The sequence below is a fragment of the Aptenodytes forsteri genome, unplaced genomic scaffold (genome assembly GCF_000699145.1).
Source record: "Aptenodytes forsteri isolate BGI_AS27 unplaced genomic scaffold, ASM69914v1 Scaffold342, whole genome shotgun sequence".
Lineage (NCBI taxonomy): Eukaryota > Metazoa > Chordata > Aves > Sphenisciformes > Spheniscidae > Aptenodytes > Aptenodytes forsteri.
Genome location: NW_008795853.1, coordinates 1,790,727 through 1,804,905, shown reverse-complemented (window position 1 = coordinate 1,804,905; position 14,179 = coordinate 1,790,727). Strand labels below are relative to the sequence as shown.

At 46.1% G+C, this 14,179-nt stretch overlaps 2 protein-coding genes across 2 annotated transcripts in view; one reads left to right on the top strand and one right to left on the bottom strand.

Moving 5' to 3' along the window:
• Positions 1 to 2,672: 2,672 nt before the first annotated feature.
• Positions 2,673 to 5,253, top strand: THAP9 (THAP domain containing 9). Its single transcript, XM_019473222.1, has 2 exons — positions 2,673 to 2,701; positions 2,768 to 5,253. Exons 1-2 carry the CDS (start codon positions 2,673 to 2,675, stop codon positions 4,728 to 4,730), a joined length of 1,992 nt encoding a protein of 663 aa, XP_019328767.1. The 3' UTR covers positions 4,731 to 5,253.
• Positions 5,254 to 8,096: 2,843 nt separating this feature from the next.
• The window catches only part of LIN54 (lin-54 DREAM MuvB core complex component), a 34,942-nt gene continuing 28,859 nt past the window's right edge, over positions 8,097 to 14,179 (bottom strand). Inside the window, exons 11-14 of the mRNA XM_009283667.1 lie at positions 12,714 to 12,816; positions 12,388 to 12,525; positions 11,490 to 11,692; positions 8,097 to 10,924 (exon numbers count right to left, since the gene is read on the bottom strand). Coding sequence (XP_009281942.1) covers positions 10,723 to 10,924; positions 11,490 to 11,692; positions 12,388 to 12,525; positions 12,714 to 12,816 — 646 coding nt within the window. The 3' untranslated portion in view covers positions 8,097 to 10,722. The remainder of the gene's footprint in view (positions 10,925 to 11,489; positions 11,693 to 12,387; positions 12,526 to 12,713; positions 12,817 to 14,179) is intronic.

The window sequence follows — 14,179 nt, the reverse complement described above, 5'->3', positions numbered from 1 at the left end:
GACCTCCCCTCTCCCTTTCCCGCTAGGAGCCGCTGGGCGCCGGCCGGAGGAGCGGCCCCCGCGTCCGAGCTCTGAAGCAGCCTCTCCCCAGCCCCCCGGCCGGGGACCACAACTACAGCCTGAAGGGGCAGCAGGCAGCGGGCGGGGAGGCACGGCCGCCGCTGGAGACCCCGCAGCAGCAGCTCCCTGGGGCCAGGAGATGCTCCCCCGCGCACCGGCCCAGAACGGTGGCGAACATCCTCCGGGAGCTGGCGGAGAAGCAGCAGCTTTCTGAGGAAACCGTGAGTTTGCTGCAGGCCCAGTTTTCAGGTACTGCTGGGGGTGTTTGCTAAGGCAGAGAGCTTCAGGGTGTGTACTCCCTCGCCCCAGTTTTATGTATTTGTTTGACTTTATGGTATTGGTAATCCCTGATAGACTCCTAGGTCCAATGCTACAGCGCAAAGGCTTTGTGATTTGTAGGTCCGGAATGCAGCAACCAATCCTGCAAAGAATTAAAATCTCCCTGAAAAATTCAATTACTTGACGCTGGCTACAGTGCTCAGGTCAGACCTGTAACCAATGCTGTTAAATCAAACCGCGCCACCATTCAGCTGACGGATGACTCAAGAATAGAGTATATTTAACTAGGAAAACCTTGTCTTTTGCACTGTCCAGAAGCGAGCTCTGTTAACATTAATAATATAACCTGAAGAAGCCATTTCAAATTACAGAGTCAACCGTAAGTTAATGTCTTCTCTCTGTTATGTCAATTTTTAAGCAGCACCCACATGTAAGACACAGGCAGTTATTCAAAACTGGAACACATTAGATAGGAAAAGAGGGGAAAGATGTGCTGGGGACTCAGCCTCAGAGAGCGTGGTAGGGCACATCCTCCCTGGCCACTGCCGGTCCCTAGGAAGAGGTGGGGCACGGTGATAGTATTGCTGCGCTGTACACTTCACACCAGACTTCAGGACTGAGTGGTTCCAGAGGCCGCCCTGTTGCCTTGTATTCTGCAATGTGTTTGTATTATGCATCCCTCTGTTATCAGCTATTTATTTGCTTCACTAAAGCTGACCTCTTGTTTTTTTTAAGCAGATTTGCCTTGTGAGTTGCACAGCTGGAGGCAGATGGCAGAATACTCACCAGAAATGAGGCAATTTGCTTGTATTCTCCACCTCTACCATATTAAGGCCTATGATTATCTACGGAAGAGTTTTCCCCTCCCTCATCCTTACAGCCTGACAAAGCAAGTTCTTATTCATTCATTCATAATATATTTCCAGGTACTCGCGTAGAAATAGGTGTAACAGATCTGTCCTGAAAACATTCAGTGGTAGTAGTTTTTCCCTGCTTTGTTTTAGTAACAGAAGCAGAGTGGGAAGCAAATGTCAAGAAATATTGATACCCCTCATCTCAGAGAGCTGGTATGTGTTCATGCATGTGGGTCACAGCATGAGAATAACACATTCCTCACATTAACAATTTTAGAGTAAGTGTGGAGTTTGCTAAGTATTCCCAGACGAATATGGGTGTGAAAAAAGCTACATTTCAGGGCCTCAGCTGTTGTAGGGTCTATATGTGTTTTACTGTTCGCTGGAGAAGAAGGAGGAACACAAAAAAGCAGAGGTGCTTTACCACATTGGCACATGCTCTTGCTCTGTGACGTGCAGTGTAGACTTGTGAGAGGGGAGGGATGAGCCAAATAGTGGAAGGAAGGGCAAATACAAGTAAGGTCATCTAAAAAGAAGCAGCAGGAGGCAGTGTTAAGGGAGCACCTGCAGTACTCCACCAACAGCCAAAACCGAGTGAGGAAAGATGGGCAGGAATAAGTATCAGTAGAGGATATCAAAACCAATAGGACTATACATGGAAAACTTTGGAACTGTTTTTGGGAAAAGGGAGAAGTCAAGAAGGGAACGTGAGAAAGTGAAGGACTGCATAAAGTAGTTAGACTAGAGCTTTGGTTTTTCTCACCTTGCCCCACAAGGACTCTGGGAAGTTAGTGAATCTTGACAAGTGTCTGTTTCAAAGTTACAGAAGGGAGATATTTCTGTATCACATAACTCAGTTGCATAACCCATTGCAAGTAGTTATGTAGGCTCAGAATTTACTACCTGAAGTGCTATCAGACCCATTAAAAAGGACTGAGGTTGTCACAGCACACAAGACAAAAGCTGATAAAACTTTTCCCCTACAGGTTTTGAGTCTCAGACTCCTGTAGTGCAGTTGGAGGATGCCCAACACATAGACACATTGCCTGTGCCAGCCTGTGGGGGGTTTCACACAGTTTCCTTCAAAGAATCTGCTTGAAGGGGTGCCAGGGGGTAGTGGACAGAGAGCGTATTGAGGAGTGTAGCATTCCACATGGGCTGCCGAGGCTTTCACATCTTCCAAACTGGATTAAGATGTACAGTGTGGAGAAAGCCGATTAGGAAGGAGAGTAGCCTGGTGTTGCTGGCCCTCTGCATAGTCTGATTTGCACTTCTGTATTTGGTTTAATTTTTTTTCCTGTTGTCCTGATCTCCTATACATTGGAGAGGGAGGAAGCTGCTTTGTTACTTCCCTGCATGGTCAGTACTTTTGCTTGGCTTTCCATCACTAGGGTGTGAGAAAAGAAACTTGGACTATGCATTAAGAAAGGCAGGGCTGCTTGCTTTATACTCTGTCTTAGTCTGCTCTCAGCTCTCGACATGGCTGACCACATCTTAAGTGGTAAAAGGTGCTGACTGTTGCTTCAGTTTTCTTGGAATCACATCTCCTAATCACATCCTCCCTTTTTTTCCAGTTGGCTGTCTAATAATGAGGCTGCTGCAGGCTTCAGCAACAACATTTTTCTCCGCCTTCAGGAAAAGGTGGAGAGAGGGGAACAGGCCTACCGCTACTGTGCCCTGATGGTACAAGACATGTCCCTGCAGAAGCAGCAGGAATGGGACCCACAGACCCAGCGCCTGACAGGCTTTGTTGACTTGGGAGCAGGTGTCCTCGACGCTGACGAAGCTCCGCTGGCCTCAGAAGCGATAATCCTTATGGCAGTTGGCATCTCAAGTCCCTGGACAGCTCCACTTGGCTACTTCTTTGTGAACAGCATGACTGGCCACTTACTTGCTCAGCTGCTTCGTCAGACTATCAATAAGCTGAACAACATTGGCATCACAGTGCTGGCTGTGACGTCAGGTGCCACTGCTCGTGGTGCTGAGACTGCCAGAGCTCTGGGGATCAGGATAGATCCCGAAAGGATTCAGTGCACTTTCCAGCATCCGCCCGGCTCTGCTCACAGAATCACGTACTTTTTTGACATCTGCCATGCACTCCAGCTGATAAGGAATGCTCTGCAGTGCTTCCAGAAGATAGAGTGGCTCAGTGACACAGTGCGGTGGCAGCATGTGGTGGAGCTGGCAGCTTTGCAGGAGCAGAGGGTATTAGAGCCACGCAGTCCCAAGTCAGGTGGACCTGGGAGTGAGGAGAGTTACCACCTGAAGGTCAACCTTGCTACCCTGTTGTTCAGCGAGGGTGTTGCTGATGCGCTGGAACACCTCCAGAAGCTGGGCCTGGCCTCATTCCAGAACTGCAGTGGTACTGTCAAGTTTGTGCGTTTGATGAGCCATCTGTGCGACATATTTCATGGCAGAGGTCCCTATAGAAGGGGACTGAAGGGGCCTTTGCTAGCTGGAAATTACACCAAAATAAGCCACCTCTTTAATGAGGCCAAGAGCTTCTTTGTCACCTTAACGGACTCTGTGGGGAGATACATTATTAAGAGCAAACGCAAACTAGGATTTCTGAGTTTCTTGCTCAATGCCGAAAGCCTCAAGTGGCTTTACACCAACTATATGTGTCCAGAAGGCACTCCTTCCCACCACCTCCTCACCTATGCCTTCAGCCTTGACCCACTGGAGCTGTTTCTCAGGGCTCTCCAGCAAGCCTGTGGCAGCAGCAGGAGCCCCACTTGCACTGTGTTCCAGGCTGCTTATCACAAACTGCTGGCCAGCTGCAGCCTGGCACCAGGCTCACCACACAGCGGTGGCTTAGGCAGAACAAGCTCCTTGGACATATCCCTGTCTCGTAAGAGAGATCTGACCCTTGGCAGCATTCGTGCTCAGTATAACCCAGCTCATGGGAGGACACTGGCAACAGAATACCCCTATTGTGCAGGCTTTCTTTTGCATGGTGCTGCACTGAGTAATGCGCTGACAGACCTATCACTGCATGCACAGAGCGTCACCTGCACCGCGGGCTTTGTTGCTGAGCAATTAGCCTCTGACTTGCAATGTGAGGCTTGTCTTGCTTCCCTCTTTGAGTCAGACGAGAGCAGGCTAAGATGCGGCTCAGTGCTCTACATAAAAAAGTTAGGTGGAGTGAGTCTGCCCTCAGCAAGTGTGTACCACATAACAAGCATTTCGGAACAAGTCCTAAACTGGTATGGCAAAGTAGGAGACAGCAACAAAAACACCAAGCTATGGCATTTGTCTCTTGAACAGAAAGTCTTCCAGGAGCTTCTGGGAGAAAGTCTGCTCTTCCCCACCCTCACGAACCATTTATTTGATGGGGAGTTGTGTGTCAACAATCACTACACAATCTTAGTAAAGGAAATAACACGATGTTACTTAAACATCAGAACAAACCATGCCAAACACCTGAACTTGAACTACCATTGTGGAAAGCACAGATTGAAGAGACTGAAAGGAAGACATTTGTTTCCATCACCACTGGGTAGCTGTCAGTCAAGCCAAACCCACGCGGGGTCATGAGTACTCACTGCTGTTCCAAGGATGGCTGTCCCCTACTGAGGCTCAGTGATGGCCAGATCTAGACAACACATGCGAGGAAGTGATGTGGTGTCTTCCATGATTTGGCCAGCAAAACTGGTGTTGATAAGTGGTGATGTGTTGGGCCATTGCAAACCATCTGATCAGAGCTTGGTTGAGCAAAGCAAGGAGGTTCATCTGATTCTGTGTTCCATCTAGCAGTCCTGCAAGGCAGCCACATTTTTCATGAGACTCGCATGGCAGGTCAGGATGAGCAATGGTTGCTCAAGATGCCTGGGAAAGTGGTAGGGGACACTGCGGAGTGTCCCCTGGAGGTGTTGGGTGGCTTAGTGCTGTGAGTGTTCTTGCCAGGAGAAAATTGATGCATCTTCCCCGCGGTTGGGGGGAATCGTGTGCTGGCAATTTGATTTCACCAAAGCAGATCTGCTTTAAAAAAGCTGGAGGCAAGAAAGCTTGCAGAACTTTTACTTAGAAAGGAAAATAAAGACGTGAAAATAAAACGGCACTGAAGTTGTACACAAGCTCTAATCTCCACTCCTAGATGTCTCAAACAGCTAAACAAGCTGTTTAAGTCTAGATCCCCTAGAGGGGGGACTACAATATCAAACAGCACCCCTAAAGCCCCATGTTTTACAAGTGAGGTAGTGGATACTAAGTAGAGAGGCTGTTGTCCACGAAGGTGAGATGGCAGCGCAGAGGCTGTGACCAGGCTGTTGTGCCCAGCAGCACCCAGGGGCACTAACACCCTCTTCTCTGGGCAGGAGCCCCAGGCACCAGCATATGGGTGTGCTGCAGCAGGGCAAGTGTTTCAGGTGCCATTATATGGCCCCATCAGGTCACACACTCAACTGTGCCACATGGCCCCATCTTCCCAGAGCTGATGTGTGTCCTGCAGCCCAGGGCATGAGGCAGTCTCCTTTTCAGATGTTGTTTCCACTGATTACTTGAATCACAGATTTGATGCCACCAAGTAGGACAAGCTTCTTCAGTCAGTTCATTTCCTTGGCAAGGAAGCTGCCTTGGTATGCAGTGCTTTACCTGGAATAGCGAAGTTTGGCATAACTGCTGCTAAATAGCTTCCCTTTGTCATTCAGAACAGCAGTTGCATCCATAGAGATGGAAGGCAACTATTTTCCACAAAACTCTGGCTGTTCAGTTACTTTCGAGCTGCATGTTGGAGATGGGATGAAAAATGGTGATCCACCGTGTCCCAGGGCAGGAATAATATTCAAGGTGCCATTCTGCCTACCAGTGACTTGACAAAACTGTCCCTGGTTGGTTTGGGTTCTTCCTCCTCCCCTTAGTCGTACTCACTCGTGGTAGGAGCAGAGCTGCTGCACTCAATTCCTCAAGCTCTGCTCTGAGAGCAGCAGCACCACAGAACTTCATGTGTTCTCTGCTGGGAGTAGCAAACCAAAACGTCTAGACTTTTTTTTCCAGTCCAATTACCTATGCAAAAAGCCATGTTGGAGCTGTCACTGACATGGAGCCATTCCAGCTACCAGAGACTCTGCAGGAAGCTATTTCCCTCCCATATATATGTGATTTTTAGGACAACTGGCAAAATGCTGCTGAAATCCCAGTGGTAGATTGGTTGCACTCACATAATGTAACATTTGCATTGCCTAAATCTCCAGCCCCAATATGAGCTGAGCCATCGGGAACAGGCACTTCCTCGCTGTGCATTTTTTTCAGCTGGACATCAGCCTGCTGCCACTTCCTGTTTACAGCTGAGGGAGCTTGTCTTGCTTGATTCATACCGAGCCTCTCCCCGGAATGGGAAGCTCTTGCATGAAGATGCGCATGAGCTCCTGGCCACTGAGGTGAAGTTGTGAACATGGCAGGCGTGCTGTGCACAGGGCTTCCCCATCTCTGAATTTCTCATGGGTTTTGTGCAGTTGCTGCCGATCAGTGAACTGAGCTGGAGACTGCTGCGCAGATAGGCTGACGTCAGGCTCTGCATTCCTGTGGCTGACCTGCCTGTACCCATGACCACCACAGTTCACACATCCTTTTGTAATTCACTGAAATATTGATGACAGAGGTTTTCAAGAGATGTTGAGGAAGTTTTACAGGGCTTGGTTGAATGACGTTTGAGCAAAAGCACATTCTTGGAAAAAAGTGTGGCAGTTATCTAATTAAAAAAGCTATCCAATATTATAAGAAAGCTTGACAGTTGTTATAGGAACCCTGTACCAACTGCCATTATTTTCCAAAAATACAGACCTGCTGTTGCCCACCAGAGATGCTGCTGGCTGTACTCACATGGTAGGAACTGTCAGGTTTCAGTGGAATTTTTCAGCATTCATAACTCCATAATTGCGACCAAGTGATTTTCTGCACCACTCCTTTTCCCACAGTGTCTTTTGGACACTGCTTTATCTTCCCAGCAACTCCTTGCTCAGATGTTCACCATCTCTCTAAACACCCTCACTCTTGCTATCACCATGCCCTCCATGAGGTCCATACAAACCCACCCCTAAATCACTTCGAGCACCTCATTCCTTCTCTCAGTCCCCTATTGCAGCCTAAGGTAACCAACAGCCTTCTCTCATGGCAGCTGGTGTGCTAGGGGGGAAAAGCTCAGTCCCGTAACATCTTTCATTCGCTCAACATCCTAACAATGCTCCTAAGACTCCCTGAGCATCAATCGTATATTACCTTTACCAAGCTGCTAAAAGAGCTGAACGTAGAAATTGGATGCACAAAAATAAAATGAGGTTTTACTTCGCACAAATAAACCACAAGCTCTCTTAATTGACTTGTATTCCTTAATGCAACCGAGTAATACGGCTTTGCACGAGCTGCTCACAAACCTCCTCCCCAAGAGACACAAAAAGACACAAATGCCACAAGAAAACAGTGCATTGCATCCTTCTAACAAGCAGTCTAAGGCTCTCGACAAAGCTTTGCCCGGGGTCCTCAACAAGCTCTCTGTAGCACCCTGCTGTCTGCAAGGGCGCTGCGGAATGGCCTTGCATGTCTTTCTGCTCAGTCTGAACCTAACTCTTGTCCAGCCAGTGCATGTGAAAATATGCTTTCTCATTAAAGAGTTTAAAAGAAATTGAGAAATTATCACGTGGGCTCAACTACCTGGTGCTGGCTTGGTTGACACATTTTGGCGCTTTATGAACTGTGCCACAACGTGCCACGAATTGCCATGCATGATACTACGTCGGTAACCAAGGGCTTCTCTCTTGTAGGATTCGATCTCATACTGAAAATCCAAGCCAGTACTTGCATCAGAAGCGGGCCTAATGTTAAGAGATTTATTTTGATATTTCAGTGAAAATCTTCTGTGTATATTTGTCAGTGCTGAAGGAAAGGAGTGCAAAAAAAATCATATTTACAGAATAGTATAAATGTTTATTTTTCTTTGTGATTTAACTGACTGTTTTATTTGTACAATATAGAAAAGTGTATTCTTTGAATAGGTCTAGTAAATATAAATTTAATTTTTCTACTTTCAGATGTAAACAGAACTAGAAAATGAACCCTTGCCCCATTCCCAATTATTTTTATGTAACTGGATGAACTTGACTGTAAATCTTGTCCAGCAGTTTGATGCAAATGGCTAAGGAAGTACAAAAACCAATTCACACATTCTACACCAGGGAGAGAGGAACTTAATATTATTCTTTGAGAAAGCTTGTTCAAAAAAAAAAAGTAGAAGAACTAAGAGCATTTGATTGCACCTTCAAAGTCTTTACAAGCAAAATATTCTCAAGCAATGCCATCATACATAATTACAACTGTAATCTAAATTTCACAAGTGTTTTTGCACACTGTATATAAATACACATCACAAAAGGTGCAATTTAGAGTAAGACACGGAATATATACAAAATTAACATGGATTGAAGTCTAAACAAAAGAAGGCATATTGCAATCTGTTTGAAAAATAATGTAAGTAGGTATTACTTTATTCACTTACACTAATTTACATTTATACAAATCTTACTGGACATACTGTATTAGGTCACTAGAAGTAAACTGAATATCTGCACTATCTACATGTGAAGTTACTGCACTGATTTTTTTAGTAAATCCAAGTCCCAATTATGAAAAAAATGGCATTTGCTTACACGAGAGGTGGATTCCCTTTTCAGAGATTTGCACAAATATACTTGCTATTTATGCTCAGGGAGATGTTAATAGCAGACAGGGCCCTTCAGACGGTGACTGGCAGGTCAAATCTTGTCTGCAATGGCCACTCAATGGGCCTGCCGCTGCTGCTGGCCGCCTCTCAGGCCCTTTGTGTCCCCAAGGGATTTCAAGGAGGTACCAGAGAAGGGTCAAGGAGAAAGGGCCTTCTGCTCAGTGCACAGGACTGTGGGGTGAAGACAGGAGTGGAAGTATCCTCCCATCCTATTGCCATCACACATGTAGGCACTTAGCTCTGCTGTTGGTTTGCCTAGCCCCTACCTTTCCCCAGCCTGGCCCTTCTAGAAAACCTGGAGGAAGAGCTCTGCTGCATTTCTCTGTATTTACAGTTTTACACATGGAATACAAAATCCCTTTTGGAAAAACCTAGCTAGTTCAGGCTGCAGTGAGACAGGTAATAAAAATGCCTGTGATTAAACATGGTTATTGACGTTCATGGTAGGTAAGTAACCTACCAGGTTAATTTTGCAAATGTGTTCCATTATCAAAAATGTGATCTGAGATTGCCTGTAACAAACATTGAAAAAATCCTCTGCCCTAGTCTATATACAGCTATAGTTGATTCCCCCTGTCCCCCCGCTTTGTGTAAAAGGATCCGTGCATCTGTTTTGGTAGCAATCCTGATTCTGTGCTAGCATCCTCTCTGATCACAGCTCTCGCACTCATTCTAAACAACACTAAAAAACCCCTTACACCAAGTAAATTGCCAACATACAGAGAAGCAGCATCCTGAAGACCCACAACCAGGCTGAACATGATCCCTACCTGTGTTTGCAAGTCGATTCGGATGCAGATTGTCTCGAGTCCTCATTAAGACACCTGTGGTTCCACTGTCTCCCGTGACCTCAGCTTCTCAGACTTAAACACTTTTCCAGGGTTACAGCTTGATCCTAGAAAACACAATGGACTGCACAGCCCTACCTCCAGTGAGGGATTAGGCTGCTGCAGACCTCTGAAAAACCAAGCTTCACCTAAGCAACAGCATCCATCTGCTGCACACTTAGGTAACACTGTATACTGGGCAGACAGTCTGGCATTGTGGCGTGGCTGCTCTTCCTCGCTTCTGAGAACAGGCCACTGTCTTAGCCTTCAAGTTCCAGCTTAAGAAACATCTGAGCTCTCAGCCACATTCCTATCAAAAAATTCCCATTAATTCCATTCGCCTCTAAACTCCTTGGGCCCCACTTCAGCAAGATTCTCCACCACTTGCCCAATGCTAAATCTGCAAGCAACCCCTCTGTATTATTGCCTGTGTATTTCACAGCACTCCGTGCACTAAAGGAACACGCTGTGTCAAATCCTAAATACAAATACTACCTTCCATTTAGATGCTCATTTTTACACACTTCCTTTCAGAACTATCCTGGATACACTGATACCTCCTTATTGCAGGCCTGTTGCCAAAAGCGTCACCTGGCTGTTGACATCACCTGTGTTTTCCTGTATGCACAAAGTGATGCAACTCCATACGCTGTAAATAATATATATTATAATAATTTATATATGCCCTTCAGGCAATTATTCTGGGGGAAAGGGGAGAACACATCTAATTCTTAAGAAACCCAAGGTAAAAGCTGTACATCGGGAAGAATTGACCTTTAGGCATTGTCTTAAGTAGAAGAGGATTTAGCTAAGATTTAAAAGGCTCTACATCTTGTTATAAAAGATTTTCTTGTTTCAATCTTATGCAGGTCAATTTACAACAAGCAGCAAATTAACAAATATTATTAAATCCTCTATGCCAAACCAAAGTGTCCCTGTGCCTTAAGTGTTCTGTTCAGTTCGCTTTGTTGTGGCTCATGTGCACGAGTCAGCAGTTCATGGCACAAGGGTCACTTTTGGACTTCCCTGCAGAGTTAATAACTCTCATCAAACAGCGTCCGAACTCCTCCAGGATCATGCGCTCTGCTGCAGCTTTTGACTTGCCCATCTTCTCCGCTTGCTCTGCCTGTGCGAGAAGGCATTCGCAGGTTGCATCAGCTACCTCCTTGGTTACAAACGTAAAGGGCAGCCTGAAACCGAGAAAGATCCACTCACTCTCAGCAAAACCACACAAAGCACCTAACTCCAGGGCTGGGCAACTTTTTAGTACAAGGACTGATGAGATTTCACCTGTCCCATTGCTTCCAAGAGCCTTTAGACAACCAACAGGGAGTGAATAAGCCACAGTTACAGTTAAATGAACTGGTGGGCCATTGTGCTTTGGTGCCTGCCTCCACTGATGTACAGTTTGAAATAGACTTTGAAATGCCCAGGTACATAGAACAATTCTCCAGCTTTTACTATAAGGGCAGCTCAAGGATTACATCCTCTCAGTAAATGGGACACTTGTACTTCATGCTTTCTGTGAGCACATGAGAGGACAACACTTAGTTATGTGCTTGAACACAGCTAAGCTTGGCATACCTGAGGTTCCACAGAAAGCACAGTTGTGTGAACAAAAAGCTCCATTCACCTGAGTGCTCCTACTTCTACAGCTTAGACAGATAACATTCAAAGATGGCAGGGACATACCTGTCACATACGTCAGAAAAAATATGTTAGAAGCAACTGAAACAAGGTGCTGCATTAACTTACTTCCCACCACCACTGCTGAGTGCTGGTGTTGGCCTTGTCAGCAGATCTGAGATCTGGGAAGATAACTTGGTCTTTGCAGCGGTCTGCTGCTGGACCCTAACTTCTGCAGCATCTGCTAAATGCATCAGTGTCTTTCGCTCTGGGCTTTCCTCAAAATTTTTACAGCCAATGCATTTGCATATGGAAGAACACATGATTTTTGCCTGAAAGAAACAAAAAAACCATGAGAAACCTGTTGCAACCTTGACTCCCTTTATGACAACGAAAAGGAGATCTTGTTTTAATCATTTATTAATTAGCCACAAGAAGAAACCCCCAAGTAGTAGTTTTCTATCTAAATTCTCACCTCAAACTGAGATGCCTTCCCAGAATGTATACTTGAATCAAATGCAAATCAATGGTTTCACACCCATCCCTTTCTTCACCAATCTACTGTTTCCGGTGGAATTTAGGTGGTTGAGCTATGAGAAAGGTCAGTCTGCCACTGTCTCTACATCCACAGACTGGTCAGTTAGCTGACGCAACAACTTTTGTTTTTGTCTTCCACAGACATGTTCTACCCCAGAGTGTCTGTGGTATGCTGCTCCAACTCCTCCTAGAGACTCGGTGCAGTACATTTCTTTAGGCAATGCTGCTCTTCAGTAAAGGACAAATCCAAGCCGGAGTTCAAAGTTGCTACATGGTTTAAAGTTAAACTTATACAACAGAAGTGATCAATTTTGCCATATACATGGCTTTCTACGTGCAAACTGCTGGAAGACAAGGTAACATTATAGCAATAGACAAGAATAGAAGAGAAAACAGTACAGCAATACAAAGAAGAGACAAAGAAAATCAGAGAAGTCACAGCACTAAAGGGAAAAAGCCAGTAGCTTTAAGATGAGATAACGCTTCATACCTCATAACATTCACAGTAGTTTTTGAGACATCCCGAGCGTTTACAGTTACACCCTTTGCTGTGTCTCCGATCCGATTCTCCTTCCTTTCCTTTCCCTATTTTGGGCTTGAAGGCTTCAGGGTTTCTGTCAAGGCAGGCCTGTCAATGCAGACCCAAAGGGTCAGTCACTGCATGCGGGGAGCATAATTTAGAGGTGCAATAAAAGAACTTAAGGCTTGCACATGTGGGAGGAGATCAGAGCATTATACACCCACTCTGCCCCATGCCATAGCTTCAGAAGACACAAGCTAAGCGGCTTTCAGGGAGCAGGGGAAGAGGCCCCTCACCTTGATTGCTTTTTGCCTGTCATTTTCATGGTCCAGGTTGTTATAACAATTTGTACAGTTGCAGTTATTGCAGAATTCACCGTTTGCAAAACAATCACAATACCTGAAACAGAAGATGCAGAAGGCATTTGTAAACGTGACCATTACATTGGCATTAGTACTGAAGGCAGTAGCAGAAGTTCCTAGTCTGGTGATATGCATATGCGTAGGGTAAGGGTCACCCTATGCTCAACTCCACGTGTACAAGTGGTATCAGCCTCATTGCAAGGCCTAAATCCTCTAGCACAGATCTAGTTGCTGTCTAAAGACACAGGTATAGCTCAAGGGTGTCCGTCTGAGCTGATGTTCGCATAGCACAGGTCCCCATAGTAGCAACAGAAGCTAATGAGATGTTTTTCTAGGGCGACTTCTGGGTAGCTGACCCACAGACTGAGGCCCATCCTGCCGCAGCCACCTCATAGACAGTTCCTGACCCAGCCAGTTCAAGTCAGGAGCTCTCATACAGCGGAAACAAAAGGCAAGTGACTGGAGTGCCAATCAATAGGCAAACTGACTAACACAGCAATGAGCCTTCTTTTGTTAGTTTTGCCCATAAGCTGTTTGCAGCTGTGAACCGAGGCAGAGTTCGCCAAAGCAGGGATGGAAAAATAGAAAAGGAATAACAAGTGATACACCTCGTAGGCTTTGAAGCACAGCTAACTAGGGAAAGGATCTGAATGAGGATAAAGCTGTAGTTACCAGAGACTTTTTAAAGCGATAACTATGAGAAAAGAAAGCCGCAAAACATTGACAGGAAAAGCTAATCACATTGCCATGCCTCTTATGTACCTCTGCTACCTCCCACCAAAAACAAGATCTCGCCATCCCACAGATCTGATACATGGAAGCACCACGTTCATCCCCAGCTCAAACATGGCTTTGGGCCACAACAAACTCTGACACGTTTCAATGCTTCCAGTACCACCTCCAGCTATAGCTGATGGAAACTGCTGATCCTCTTCAGTTGATTTTCAAATCCTGCTGGGAGCATATGCTCATTTTTAGGAGCCCCTTGCAAAACTGGCTTCCTGTGGCTTGCCCAGGGTAACACTACAAGAACTAGTGCCCAGTAGTGCCGAGAGCCTGGAGAAGGAACACAGGTCAGCAGGAGAGCACCTGAAGAGCAGCACAAAGGAACTCCAGCCAGTAAGACAGCTTCATCGGGGGCCCAACTTAAATGCCTCTATGCAAATGCACGTAGCATGGGGAATAAACAAGAGGAGTTAAGAGACGTGCCACGCCTGCAGGGCTACGACCTTATTGGCATCACGGAGATGTGGTGGGATGGCTCCTATGATTGGAGTGTTGGGATGGAGGGATACAGGCTCTTTAGGAAGGACAGACAGGGGAGACGAGGAGGGGTGTTGCCCTCTATGTCAATGACCAGCTGGAGTGCATGGAGCCCTGCCTGGGGATGGATGAGGAGC